Source organism: Elephas maximus, chromosome 25 (genome assembly GCF_024166365.1).
Source record: "Elephas maximus indicus isolate mEleMax1 chromosome 25, mEleMax1 primary haplotype, whole genome shotgun sequence".
In the NCBI taxonomy this organism is placed as follows: Eukaryota; Metazoa; Chordata; class Mammalia; order Proboscidea; family Elephantidae; genus Elephas; species Elephas maximus.
In genome coordinates, this window is record NC_064843.1 from 52,919,608 (window position 1) to 52,935,309 (window position 15,702).

Genomic DNA, 15,702 nt, shown 5'->3' on the forward strand with positions numbered 1-15,702 from the left:
GGCCCTGTTTGTCAAGGGAGCCCTGGTGGTGCGGTGGTGAAGAGCTTGGCTTCTAACCAAAAAGTCAGCAGTTCGAATCTACCAGTCACTCCTTGGAAACTCTAATGGGCAGTTCTACTCTGTCCTAAAGGGTCACTGTGAGTCAGACTCAACAGCAGTGGGTTTGGTTTGGCTTTTGGTTTATCAATAGACACATAAAACCAAAAAAACCAAACCCATTCCCATTGGTTCCATTCTCACTCACAGCGACCCCATAGGACAGAGTGCAACTGCCCCACTGAGTTTCTAAGGCTGTAATTTTTATGGAAGCAGGCTGCCACGTCTTTCCCCTAAGCAGCTGGTGGGTTCAAACTGCCGACCTTTCAGTTAGCAGTCAAGCACTTAACTACTTCACTATGAGGGCTCCTTAACAGACACATAGACCAATGGAATAGAATTCAAAGTACAGAAATAGACCCACACATCAATAATCAACTGATTTTTGATACAGGTGCTAAGTCCATTCCATGGAGAAAGAAGATTCTCGTCAATAAATGGTGCAGGGAAAACTGAATTTCCACATGCAGAAAAATGAAACAGAACACATGCCTCACACCATACACAAAAACAATTCAAAATGGATTAGAGACCTAAATGTGAAAATTAAAACCATAAAATTCTGAGAAGAAAATGCAGGCGTAATGCTGTTGGGCCTAGCTTTTAACAATGGATTACTTAATACAATAACAAAAGCCAAACAGTAAAAGATAAAATATGGGGCCTTATAAAAATTAAAAACTTTTGCTCATCAAAAGACTTTACCAAAAAAGTGAAAAGACAAGCTACTGACTGGGGTAGTGTCTTCAGAAACCATAAATGCAATAAGAATCTAATAACCAAAACATATATAAAACTTTGACAACATAATAACAAAAAGGCAAATAACTCAATCAAAATATGGGCAAAAGACTTGGACAGACATTTTACCAAGAAGCACATTCAAATGGCCACCAAACACATGAAAAGATACTCAATGTCATTAGCCATCAGAGAGGTGTAAATCAAAAACACAACGGATACCACTTAATTCCTGCTAGGATGGAAAATAACAAATGTTGGTGAAGGTGTGTGGGAAACTGAAACTCTTATCCATTGCTGGTGAAAATACAAATTGGTATAGCCATTGGGGAAAACAATGTGGCAATTCCTCAAAAAACTAAAAATAGAACTACCATATGACTCAGCAATTCCCCTCCTAGGTATATATCCAAAAAACTTGAAAGAAGAGCTCAAACAGAGACTAGAACAATTTTCACTGCAGCACTATTCACAGCAGCCAAAATGGGAAACAACCTACATGCCCACTGTGTTATCTAGTGCTGCTATGGAAACCCTGGTGGCATAGTGGTTAAGTGCTACAGCTGCTAACCAAGAGGTTAGACATTAGGATTTGCAACACATATTCTGGGGGGACATAATTCAATCCATAACATTCCACCCTTTGGCCCCCCAAATTCATGTTCTTGCCACATGTGAAACACATTCACCCCATCGCATCATCCCAAAAGCCTTAAATCAACTCCAAATCCAAAATCTTATCTTCTGAATCACTTAAATGAAATATGGGTGAGATTTTAGGCATATTCTATGCTTGAACAAAATTCCTCTTCGCTTGTGAATCTGTGAAATTCAGAATACAAGTTATCTGTTTCCAAAGTACAATGGTGGAACAGACATAAGGTAGACATTTCCATTACAAATGGGAGAAATTGAAGGGAAAGAAGGGATAACAAGCAGCAAGCAAGTCCCAAACCCAGCAGAACAAATTACATTAGCTCTCAAGGCTTGAAAATATTCTTCTCTGAGACCATCTGGGCAAAGTCCCTGCCCTCCAGACTCTGAGTGTTGGCCACACCCTCTGAATTCTGCATTTCAGCTCCACCTTCCAGGTCCTCTCCGATAGCAACTCTGCTCTCTTGCTTCAGGTGGCCACATTCTCCTAGTCCATCTGAGTGGTAACCCCACCCCCTCAGCTGTGGCAGGCCCTGTACTTCTGCCCCTTAGGCATGGCATCCCTGCCCCTCAGCTTTCATTGGTACACCTTAACAGCAGCCCCACACTCCAGAACTGAGTTGGTGAAGATCCAAAGAAGTGACTCTTTGAAACCTTGGAGGCTGTGGCCCCACTCTTTGAGATCCAGGATACTGTGGTCCCACACTTTGAAACCGAGAAGGCTCTGCTTCCTGTGCTCCTTCCAACAGTTCTGCTGATTTGCTAGCTGCTCCAGGGATGGTCCTTTCTTTTCTTGGAGGACAAGAGATGTAGCTCCTTTGGCCTGTTTACTGCCTGTAGAATTCTAAGAGGCAGACAGCATTCTTTCCTTTCATTTTTCTCTGTCCCCTTCAGTCTAAGCTGATGGGTTTTCTGCTGTGGTAGCTGGTTAGATACATCAGTCACAGGCTTAATCTATTTAACAAAAGATTGTGTAGTCACATCCTTCATGAACATTCTAGGACATACGTCCTTAGTTTGTCCAACAGAATTTTCCAAATTTTTAAGTTGTTTTCATTTTGCACAGTTCATTTTTAAGTCCTTCTCTTTCCTCTTGCATTTTACTATAAGTGGCAAGGAGAAATCACATTGCCTCTTTAAGATCTTGCTTAGAAATCTCATCATCCAGATAGCCAAGTTCATCACTTACAAATTCTACCTTCCACCAAACATTTGAACACAATTTAGACAAGTTCTTTGCCACTGCATAAAAAGCACCACCCTTCCTCCATTGTCCAATCACATGTCTGTCGTTTTCTTTTAAAGCCTCACCAGAAGTACATTTAATGTCCACATTTATAGCAACATTCTGTTGCTGGTGCCATGATTCTCTAAGATGACAGAGACTTTCTCTATTGCTCTCCTCACTTCCTTCTGAGTCCTCACCATAATTGCCTTTGATGTCCATATTTCTACCATCAGTCTCTTCCAGGCAATCTAGGCTTTTACTAGAAGGAACCTTAAAACTCTTCCAGCCTCTACTCATTCCCCAATTTTGAAACCGCTTCCACATTTAGGTATCTGTCAGATCAACACCCCACTCTTCCACTTCCAAATACCTTAGGCTGTGTTCTCCAGAGGAGCAAACCAATGAGGTGTATATCTGTGTGTGTGTGTGTGTGTGTGTGTGTATATATATGTAAATATATATAAACCAACAGGTAAATAAAATGTGGTACATGTATACAATGGAATACTACACAGTCAGTAAGAGAAATGAAGTCTTGATACATGCTACAATATGGGTGGAGCTTGAAGACATTATGCTGAGTGAAATAAGTCAATCCCAAAAGGACAAATATCATATGACCTCACCTATATAAAAAGACAAGAACAGGCAAATGTGTAGAGACCAAAATTATTAATGCCTGCCAGGAGCTGGAGGGAAGAGAAAGTGGGGGCAGTACTGCTTACAGAGGACTGATTTTTGGTTTACAATGATGAAAAAATCACATTGATTAAGGGTAGGGTTGCACAACTAATTAATGTAATCGCTGTCAAAAAAATTGTATACTTGGAAGAAGTTGAACCGGCAAAAGTTGTGAGACATATTTACAACGATTTAAAAAAAGAGTAGCTGCTGAGTCTGTTTATTTACAAGAAAACATCTTATGGGATTTGATTACTTGCTTTCAAGGTTTAGGGTCCAGCTTCATGAAATATCCCAGTTAACTGGCCTAGTAACGTGTTTAGAGCTTCTGTTCTACCTCCTAGCTTATTGTGTTGTACCTGGGGTTTTAAATGCTTGCAAGTGGTCATCTAAGGCACAACACTTGGCCTGTATTCACTTGGAGCAATACAGGAAGAAGAAGAGTCAGGGATAAGAGGAGGAAATGGAATGTGTGGCTAATTGCCTCCATGAACATGCTTCCTTTGCCATGAGACCAGAAGAACTGAATTGTGCCCAGCTACTATTTTTTACTATTACTGAACATTATTAAGATTCTATAGAAGAATCCTGATCAAAAGGGGGAATATGTAGAACAGAATTTCACATTCCCATGGAATCCAGTTTTTCTGGAGCCCTAGAGGCTGGATGAACCCCTGAAACTATTACCCTGAGATAATCTTTAAACCTTAAACTCTAAACCAAAAATATCTCCCGAAGTCTTCTTAAAACCAAACAACAGTTTAGCTTAACTAGTAAAAAATGGCTGCCTTGAGCATTGACAACAGCAACTCAAACGACTAGATAGGAAACTTAGGGGGCAGTGAGTTTATGTTAATAGGGGAGGAATAATTTAGAAAATGAGGGTAAGAATGGTTGTACAACTTGAGGAGTACAATCAACATCACTGAATCGTACATACAGAAATTACTGAGCTGATGTATGTTTTGCTGTGTATATTTTCAACAAGAATGAAATAAATTATTAAAAGAAATAATTTCTTGGGGAGCAACCTGGATACCATGACAATGTAGAGAAAGAGAGTCTATACCAAGAAAAGCAATGAGATTGATGGTCAGTCCAGGTGGAAAAAGAGGCCTTTCACAGGAAAGTGCACTTTTCTCCTACGAGGAGTAAGAGAAACCTTTTCATGAAATTCTTCGGGTTTCTATATTAAAGAATACTTTTTATACTAAGAAATACTCAGCCTTTTATTTTGTCAATTCATAGAACCTCAGAATGTGAAAGGACTTGCACTACAGCGATCCACAACAATCATACAGTACACATCAGGCACCACCACACTTTCTGTAAGGGAAGTTATAGAAAGGGTTGAATTACCACTGCCCCTGAGGATGGCCTACAGAAGAATGGATAAATACACTGTGGTATATTCATACAACAGAATACTATATAGGGATGAAAATGAACACCTACTGCCACATGTGACATGGATGAGTCTAACAGGCATAATGTTTACTGAAAGATAGCAGGCACAAATGTATATATTCTATGATTCCATTTATATAATATACAAAAATAGGTAAAACCATCATGGTGCCAGAAGTCAGGATAGTGCTTAACTTTGGAGGGCACAGAGATGGAGAGGGTACAAAGGGAGCTTTGGTGGTTTGTGAAGATCTATTTTTTTTATCTAGGTGCTGACTATATGAGTGTGTTCACTTTATGACAATTCATCAAGCAGCTAAAGTTATGATTTGTATACTCTTATGAATGCATGTATACTTCAATTAAAAAGATAATTAAAAAATAATACATTGAGGCCCCTGCTAGCTTATATGGAAGCTTTGTGTGGATTTTCCCTCTGGATGGATAAATTAGAACAAGGCACCCTGCAACTCTGCAGAGGCAACCCTACAAGTCAATGACTTGGTCAATGGAGGGAGTCTGGGTTTCATTCCCACTGGTACCCCTGACCCATTGACCATTGAGCCTCTGCTGTCTAGTCGATTCCGACTCATAGCGACCTTACAGGACAGAGTAGAACCACCTCATAGAGTTTCCAAAGAGCGCCTGGTGGATTCGAACTGCTAGCCTTTTGGTTAGCAGCTGTAGCTCTTAACCACTACACCACCAGGGTTTCCACACTGGTACCCCTAGCTAGATATAAACCCACATACCTGGACGGACATCTGCAAATCTGCAAAAAACTCATTTGAACCTCCTTCCCCACAGCTTTACAAAGAGGGCAGGGCAGATGTCCTTATTTTATAGATGAAGAGGTAGCGTGGAACATTAAGGTGGATGCACAGAGGCATGACAGCCTATAAGCAGAGGTGCCAGGACTGACTTCGAGGCCAGTAGCTCTTCACATGGTTTTTTCTATATTACTGTGTATATTGTTATGGGTCATCTCAACTGCTTTGGCCCATCATTCTTAATACTGAACTTTAGTAAAGGCTCTAGGTTCTAAGCCTATTTGAAAACTATGTACTTAAAAATTAACATTAATCTTTTACATGTTTACCTATGGAAAAGATCAGTAAAGCAGAGATGTTTAGATATAAACAGAGCATCCTAACCCTCCCACCACTTAAAATCATTGACTTAAGTGTATAAATCTTTTCATGTCTTCAGAAATGAAAGAGAAAGACACATACATAATGTATATATGTCTAACTTACCTAGAAGTCTCTGCTTATTTTGTGAGGAGTCAGGCTCTGCAGGGCATCTGCAAGACCGGAGGACAATCACTCCCCCAAGCACGCCATCTTCACTGGCGAGGAAAGGTGAACCTAGACAGAAATGGCTAGTAGTCATTTTTTAGTGAATTTTAATTTTCAATTCTCATTTGATTACCGGAACAGATATGTGGTATCAACAAGACCTTGAAAGATATTATTTTTCTGACAATCACCATTGTTCCTACCTTGTACAGACTTGATGACAAAGCCAGGCTGAGGCCTGAACAGGGGCCATTTGGCAAAGATGGTCCCAGATGCCGCCAAGAAGACTTGAGCTGGGGAGTGAGTGTACATTACTGTATTCATAATGGAATTGGAAACACTACCAGATTAAAGGACCAAAACACAAATATAGGAAAAAATGCTCAACAACTCCCTTTGATCAGCTCTTAGGGATCACTTACCAGGCTCTCCCTGCTGTCAGGGGCATGCCACCAAAAGCTTTGATTTACTACCTTAAATTAAATTTTAAACAATGAGCCACAAACTTTATTACAAAGATTTAAAAATGTTCCTGATGGTTTACACAAATAAGGGTGAAAATGTATTTCTACTACGAGAGTCTGGTGGTTAGAAATAGTCGGGTCTCCTTGAGCGCTCACACACTGAACTGTTGTAAGCATTTCAAGAACATTACATTTTAAAATCCCTCATTCTTCTTCCCCAAGGACATCTTCTTTGAACATCTGGCACCGCATGTGAGCACGTGGAGAACAAATGTAAAATTAACCCAAGCACTATCAAAGAAAGTAGTAAAAATAAAATCCAGCCAAATTAGATTTGGGGGAGCTTCTGGTTAAACTTAGATTAAACACATATATTTATCTCCACTCACTCCCCAAGCCCCAGTAAATGGATGGAAAAAGAAAACATAATCCAATAAGGACAGAGAGAAAGGAGATGATGGTAGACAACAACAACAACAAAAAAATGGCTTTCTGGAAAAATAGAAAAAAAATGGGCAAGTATTTGCTCCCCTAGCAGACCTGTGCACGCTGAAATTTAAGTTTCAATGGGGCAGTAAAGCGGGGGGCACCTATAAGACAGTACCCCGTTCTGCCATAAATCCCAAAAAGGATCAGATATTAGAGGCTTCACGTTCCTCTGAAGGCAGGGGTGCAGAGTAGGGCTCAAATGAAGATGGCTCGTTGACAATGTCTAAAAGGATCATCTAGACCAAGGTCAGCCAAACTTATAACCTGTCTGGGCTGCAGTCTGTTTTTGTACTGCTTGCAAGCTAAAAAATGTTTTTGTTTTTATATATTTGAAGCACTGTAAAGAAGGAGGAAGAACAGGAATAAGGGGAGGAGAAATAAAAGAGGAGGAGGAGAATATTTGACAGAGACCATTATGTGGCTCGCAAAGCCTAAAATATTTACCTTCTGGCTTCTTACAGAAAAAGTTTGACAACCCCTGATGTAGAGCCCCAGATTCCTGCCCAGAGAGAAAGCTCCTCCTCCTCAACTCTGGAGAGGCCAGGGTATTTACCTCTAGGGAGGCTGAACCAGAGAGACTTGAAACTTGTGGGCATCAAGCTCAGCTGGGGCAGGAGGAAGGCTCTACACTGAGAACAGAGGCTGAAGTAAAAGTCTTTGAGCTAAACAGTGAAATAACCAGCTCCCATCCTCACCGGCTCCCAGGGTGCAAGAAGTTAGGCTGATAGCTGCCAAAAAAGAGAGGAACCTAGACAGTTCCTCTCTGCGCACCCAACCAGCTCATGAGTAAAAACCGACTTGAGAATAGCTTGTCCTTGCCTGAGGAGCTTCTTGTAGGAGCTCCAGGTGGCACTTGTTATTCATACACTGAAGGTATTCAGCTCAACTTCTTGGTACTTAATTATTAATGTGGACAAACAACCTAAGATGCTAGTTGTTTCAGGTAGGCCTCTGTCTTAGAAAAGACACCAAATCAAACAAAAAAAAAGTACCAAAGGGAAAACTTAGGCAAATACATTGAGCAAAAGTAAAAAAAAAAAAGTAAAAAGGGCAGATGTGAAATGAGAAGGGGGAAAAAAAGTAAGGAAATAAGAAGAGGCCAGAAGTTCCAATATGTGAATAATAGGAATTCCAGAAAGAAAGAACAGAAAAAATGGGAGGGAAAGAATTTAAAAGAAATATATCAAGAACATTTCCAAGAATTGAAAGATGAGTGTTCAGAGTAAAAAGACCCAGCACAACACATGAATAAAAGCGCCCCATGAAGATAGATCACTGTGAAATCTCAAAATACTGATGTATGATAAAGAACTCAATTTGGCCTTTGTGTCAGGTTCTTGAAAATAACCCTTACCTAACAAAGGCACCTCCCCAGCATTATATAAAACCTTTGGAAAGCACCTAAAATGTGTGCAAATGAGTGGGGGCTACATACCACACTTGGTAGTTAACCTTAAGAAGGACAGGGAGCATGGTGCAATTCGTTGATTTGATAGATCATGACTATGAACTGAAACCCCAATCATGCATATGCATTGTTATAAAAGGCCCTGAACGGCAGTTAGGCTTCCTAGATTGGAAAGAGGATGGCATGTCCCTGTGGACAATGGAAGTCTAGTGCCCAGACCCCTGCCAGAGCAAGACTTGTGTTTCTTCATCTGTATCCTTTCTGGTTGTAATAAATGGGTAACAGTAAATATAGATGATTCTTTGTGAATTCTGTAAGTTGTTTCAAGGAATTAATGAACCCACAGGGGTCAGGGAGAGCCAGCAGAAAGGCTGGCACTTGCCTATTTGGTAGCCTGAAGGGCAGGGCCCTTCTAGCTTGTGTATTATGACTTAGTGGGGTAGCTAATTCAGAGGAGGGCTACATGAGCCCTTACTAACTTATGAGTTCCAATTCAGCTCTGGGTGGCTGAATTCAGAGAACAGCTGCTCAGGCAGTTGATCAGAAGGACAGAGTTCTTCTAACTTGTGTGTTTTGACCTGGCTCAGGGTGGCCTAGGATGAGATGACCTGGCCCCAAGTGATGAGAGATGAGAAAGTGCCATGTGGGTGGCTGATGAAGAGGAATGGAGATGTGGGAAGGTGAAGCCTGGATCCATTTCTAGGTGGGAATTGGATTCATGCTGATATTTACAACCTAAACAAGTTAGCAGTAAAGGTGGGATTAGCCTACCTTGTCTCTTTTTTAGTGCAGTTAGAAGACAGTGCAATTAAGGAAAGAAAGAAAGGTCTTAAAAGTTCCAGATGGAGAAAAAGATCACATGGAAAGGAAAGAGATCAGAATGGTATCACATTTCTCAATAGCAATTAGTAAGATTACAGAAACTAGCAGATTATGAGGCACTGTCTTCAAAATGCTGAGAGAAAGTTATTTCCAACTGAAAATTCTATACTCATTCAAAATATTAATCAAGTGTGAAGGTAGAATAAAGCTCTACAAAGTCTCAAAGAATGTATTTTCCGTGTACACTTTCTCAGAAAGCTACAGGATGACTGTGCCTTGGCAAAATGAAGGAGTAAGGTAAATAATGAGGGAGGAAATGAGATCCAGAAACTGGAGATCCAAACAAGAAAGGGCAAAGGAGTTTCCAGATGATACACAGCTACACAGTAGGCTTACAGAGTAAACTGGAGCAAGAAGCAGAGGAGGCCAGGAGAGGTATTGCCAACGGTGAAAAAAATTAAACTGACCGAATATATGTTGGATTTGAAATGATTGAGAACAGTGTTTCAGATTATGGGGGAAGTGTGGAGATGAAAAAGTGATTAGTATGAAAAAAAAATTCAAGGCAAATATTAACTGCAGAAAAAATAAGAAGTTGTACAAGGAAATGGAATCACAGTATACTATGTGGCTCAGATGTGAACAGCTCTAGTCAGAAATATAAACTTTGGATACCGATGAGCCAAAAACCAGGATATAATATATTGAAGGCAGGAGAAGCGTATGTAGGTTACATAGGCTTAGGGTTGGAGATATAAGGAAACTGAATCTTCACCTTCCATGGTGTAAAGATGATAATATCTAAATTTGATATCTAAATAATATCTAAAATTAAAAATTCAAGCACAATAATTTGAATTATAGAAGTACATTCTAGAAGCAACAGTTAAAACTGGTAGCCTCAAGTGGAGTGGAACCTGTGGTGGGGGTTGGGGGAGTAAAAGTGTTGGTAAAGGGAAATGCTTATTTTCATTATAAGCCTGGAAGTACCATTTGTCTTTTTAAATCACATACATGCATTGCTTTGGAAATCAAATTTCTCAACAGCAACACAAATTTAAACTGTGTTAAAATTTTTAACCCTTAGCTCATAATGAAGGGGAAAAGGAGACAGCATCTCACAGTCATTCAGAAATTATGCTAGGCCTCGAATCTCAGTTTGCCTGTTCTGAAGTTTACTTCTCAGAACCACTCTACCATGAGGCATCTTATTATCATTTTATAGATGAAGAACCTGACGTTCAGAGAGGCTCAATGACAAGCCATGCCATAGATAAGTGAGGAATGTGGCTTTCCCCCATATCTCTGAACCCATGGTCCTTGCTTCTGCTGTAGCTCTGTCTCTCAGGAAATGGAGAGCTCTGGATAACTTCCATTCCAACTGCCTGCTGGATACCTCACCTCACCAGCACTCAAACTTTGCACCTCTAGAATTGTTTCTTTTTCCCACCAAATCTGGGAACTTTTCCTGGGTTCCTTATAGCTCAGAACCCTCTACTTCCTCCTCATCCAACGCCTTAACACTTCAAACCACTTTCACATCCTGTCAGTTTTCCCTGTAATCGCATTTGTGCCTGCCCCTTCCTCTTCATTCCACTGACAAGACCCTTGATGTGCTCTCATTACTCCTCACTGGAAACACTGCAATAGACTCCAGTATGGTCTCCCTGCTCATGTCATTCACATCTCTAAGCTAATTAATTCAATAAATATGTATCGAGCTACTACCATGGTCCAGCACTCTTCTAGGCACCAGCAATACGGCAGTGAACAAAAGAATGTCACCTCTTACATTCTAGTAGCATTGGGTGATGGGTGATAAACTAAAAAAATCTATAAGGAAATCCATCCAGAATGTTGCTAAGTGCTGTGAAGAAAATGAATCTCAGCAAATGATGGAGAGTATGATGGGGGTAGGGGCATTTTATATTGGGGGTCTGGGAAGGCCACTAACCATGTGAGGATCTGAAGAAAAAACATTCCAGGCAGATGAACCGGCGAGTGTATAAGCCCTGAGGTGGGAAGGGGCTTGATGTGTACAAGAAAAACAAAGGAGGCTAGAGTGGCAGGAGCCGTGGGAGGCAATGGGTGGGGAGGGTAGAACAGGAGTTCAGAGAGAGGCAGAGACAGGTCACGGAAGATTACAGAAGGCCTGGTGAGTACAGCAAGGAGTCTGGATTCTAAGTGTGATGAAAAAACAATGGAGGGTTTTAACCAGGACAATGATAGATTTTATTTGGGTTTGTAAAAGGTATTCTGCTATGCAGAATGGATCAGCAGGGCAAGTGTGTAAGTAGCAAGCCACTAAGAAGCTACTGTGGCAGTCCAGTTGAGAGATGATGATGGTGGCTTAGGGAGCCTGGTGGCAGTGGAGACTGTCTACAGAAGTTGGGTCTGGGACATATTCTGGAGGTAGAACTAATAGGGCTGTTGATAAAATGGATATGGAGGGTATGTGAAAGAGGGACATCAAAGATTATTCTAAAAAGAAATATGCACTCCAACCAAGTTCACATCACTAAATAGTTCGAAAACATTCAATGGTTTCCAACTGCTCACAGAATGCTAAGTCCACACTCCTTAACTGGACCCAGCCCTCTCCTCTCTTTCTAACCTTATCCAAACTGAACTTACTATACCCCATTCCATCAAGATTTTCACGTGGGCCCACTGTTGCGAACTGTCCTTCCTGGCTCTCTCCACACCGCCCCCCGCCCCCCGCAGTAAATCTATTCTTCAGCTCCAGTGCCATTTACACAGACCTAAGTTCTCAGAGGTGAGGGTGTCTGATTCATCTTTGAATCCTCCTAGTGATCAGCAAAGTGTTTTTGCTTATTTGCCTGCCCTCCCCTCTCCCCAATCTCCTCAACACACACACAATCCTGCCTACATCATTGCAGTGTGGCACTGAGGGTAACAAAAAATACATGACTGCTTTGAAGGGGGCAAGGACCCAGGGCATAATGGAAGATTATATATCAGGGCCTCTTGCCCCCAGTACGTGCTCATTCAATAATTTAACAAAAGAATGATTAAAGTATATTTGAAGATTCCATATTTTTCACAGGAAGTACTCAGATTTCATATTATCACTGTGAAGTAGAAAAAACACTGATTCACACAGAGAACCTTGTTTTGAGTCTCAGGGTAGCTGTGGCTAAGAACTATGTATTCTTAAGCAAGACACATTAAAAATAAACAAACAAAACCATGCTTCAGTTTCTTCAATTATAAATCATGGATATCTTTCCAAGCTGCTGTGAAGACTGAATTTATACATATGAACTTGATAACATCTTAGATGCTATTCAAACATTTGATGGTAGTAATATTGATGGCAGGAAGACACTTCAGCATTTTGCTGGTTCTAAAAGGTTATACTGAACAAGATCTATTGCTCTATCTGCTTGGTTAACCTACAATAGTTAGAACCGTGGTCAGCTGACATCTGGTGATGGTAGTGGTGCTAGGGTATCAACCTCCCAAGTTAAAAACAGTAAACCATCTGTGTATAAAAGGAAGCAGTGTTCCTTATTCTTATAATAAGAAAAAAAAAAAAAAAAAAACCAAAAAACATGGAGTGACATGTTAGGAACTGCGTTAGGTGCTTTCTATACCCATAGAAGAAAAGTGGAGGCAAAAGTTAATAAACTAGTCAGTCTGAAGTTCTATTAACACATGTGCAAAGCTGCACAGAATAAGCATATACAGAAGATTAAGCCTCATTAACCACAATAAAATAGTCTCAAATGCATTCTTTAAATACCTAAATCTGTAATGGTGATGAAATGAAATTATAATTACAGATTGTAAGACACATTCACTGTGATTGAATGCATGTAATGTGAACATGCATTAACCCAGTTAAAAAAAAAAGCACGTAATGTGAACATGCATTAGGTTGCTGTAAATCCATACTGTATATAAGTTAGACAACTACTCATTATATTTGCGCCATAAGTTTAGGGACGAAAAATTTGAAGACATTTGAGAAGAGAATCACTACAAGTATTAAAACAGAGAAGTCAACGTGAATATTAATCCATATTCTTTGACTTCAAGTGAAAGAATTCCAATTAGAATGATTTTAAGGGAGAAAAAACAAACTTCAGGAAGGGAAGGGATGTGATAGACTTCATGAGGAACTGGAAAGGGCTTCCTCTCTGTGGATGGTAATGGCCATAGGTAGCTCCAGAACTGTGTATCTGACAACTTTCACTACCAGAAAGACTTCTTCTTTTTATTAATTTTTATTTGAAAAATGCTCAGATCAAGTGCATTCTCAGTGACCATCAATAAGACCCAGGAGGATGGAGAACCGTGACTGGCCTGGCTTTGGACAGCAGCTAAGCCTGGAACAATCAACTGTGACCACAAGGCCTGTAGAGTAGGGTCAACGATGGACAGACAAAATACAAAATAAATATGGATGTCCACAAAATACAAATGGAAAGAACATTGAGCCGTGGAATCAGGAAATCTGAATCCTAGATTTGGCACTATTTGACCTTGAACCTTGCTTCCTTTCCTCATCAGAAAAATTAGGAGACTGCACTAATAATTTCTGATGTCTTTATCAGTTCTAAGATCTATAGTTCTAGGATTATTTCCAGAGGCCCCTCCCCATCACTCCTCAAATATTTATTTTCCTGAATCACTGTCTCTCTAACATTCACTCTGCCATCAGTCCTACTGATTTCATAGTACATGGAGATTATTCTTCCAGCTACCTGATCTCTCAATTCCTTGACCACCCTCTTCTCTCCCAAAGATCTTATACTCTACTCTATGTTAGGCACTCATTCCCGTTATCATAACCTAGTTCTTGAGATGACTAACAGCTTTACCTCTTTCATAAATCTCACTGGTAAGTAGCTCACTATCCATCACCTCTTAGCTCCCAGTGCACAACCTCCAGTGCCCAGACTCCAACAACTCTTCAACCTGTCCTCACTCTAGTCCTTATCTTGGTTAAGGTCCAAGATCACATCTACCCACAAGTAGCAACCAGCACTACCCGGTGCCAGGCAAGTCAAAACATTAAAGCTCCTTTTGTAAAACCTGACGCGATGCTTCCTTTTCAACACGTGAGAACTTATCAAGAGGGTGATTCTGTAGCCAGAAGGAAAATACTAGTGTCCTATCTTCTTGTTACATTTAACAAAGAATTTCTGTATTTAAATACATTTCTGTGCATTGCTTTCTGCTTTTAATGTCTATATGCCAATGCACTTGAATGCTGTTTTCTCTAGGAGGAATTACACATATATTGAGAAAAAGAAATATACTGACACACACAGTTTAGAAGTTAGGTTAACAAAAAAAAAAAAAAAAGAAAAGAAAAGACGGGAGAATAATGAGTGTTCCCTACTGAAATCACAGACATCTAACTCTAAAAGAACAAGAGAGATTATAAATATTCTTTAAACACAGAGCAGGAAAACACTTTATACTTCTTAGGAACCATTTCTCTAAAGATGCATGTAAGTTATGTTAGCATAAATTTGCTGAAGGGCAAAGGTATCGCTTTGAGGACTAAGGTGCACCTGACCCAAGCCATGGTATTTTCAATAGCCTCATATCCATGTGAAAGCTAGACAATGAATAAGGAAGACCGAAGAAGAACTGATACCTTTGAATTATGGTGCTGAGGAAGAATATTGAATACACCATGGACTGCTAGAATAACAAACAAGTCTGTGTTGGAAGAAGTACAGCCAGAGTACTCCTTGAAAGCAAGGATGGTGAGAATTCATCTTGCATACTTTGCACATGTTATCAGGAGGGGCTGGTCCCTGGGGAAGGACGTCATGTTTAGTAAGGTAGAGGGTCAGCAAAAAAGAGGAAAACCCTCAACAAGGTGGACTGACACAGTGGCTGCAATGATAGTTCAAGCATAGCAATGACTGATTGTGATGACGGCACAGGACTGGGCAGTATTTCATTCTGTTGTACATGGGGTCGCCTGATGGCACATAACAGCAGTATATCTCTTGTGGATGTGAAGCGTAAGCAGAATGACATGAAGACCACATGGTATAATGACAGGAGCCAATCATTAAGCTCTGAAGTGTTAGCTCCATTAATGAGGTGACAGCATAGCCTGCCTTTTGAAAAAAAGTCTACAAGATTTCCTCCACCATCCTGTAAGATGTGTATTAAATACATTTTATCATTTGCTGTTGCCACAAAAATCCCAGTTGAATAATTATCACTATATTCATTTTATAGATAAGAAACCAAAACCAAAAAACCAAACCAAACCTACTGCCATTAAGTTGATTCCGACTCAAAGCAGTAACCCTATAGGACAGAGTAGAACTGTCTAGGGGTTCCAAGGACTGGGGTGGATTCGAACTGCCAAGCTTTTCGTTAACAGTCAAACATTTAAGCACTGAGCCACCAGGGCCCCAT

At 40.3% G+C, this 15,702-nt stretch overlaps 1 protein-coding gene across 14 annotated transcripts in view; it reads right to left on the reverse strand.

The window, feature by feature from the left end:
• The window catches only part of TASP1 (taspase 1), a 353,923-nt gene that overhangs the window by 52,718 nt on the left and 285,503 nt on the right, over positions 1-15,702 (reverse strand). For 10 of the 14 annotated variants that reach the window (XR_007515370.1, XM_049868969.1, XM_049868966.1 and 7 more), the window contains one exon: positions 6,064-6,174. The exons of 3 other annotated variants lie outside the window; for them this stretch is intronic. Coding sequence is in view for 9 of the 11 variants with exons in the window: in XM_049868969.1 (XP_049724926.1) it covers positions 6,064-6,174 (111 nt within the window). In the remaining 2 variants the exon portion in view is untranslated. Of the gene's footprint in view, positions 1-6,063; positions 6,175-15,702 lie in introns of those variants that run through there. One more of the 14 variants, XR_007515371.1, reaches the window with a different exon arrangement.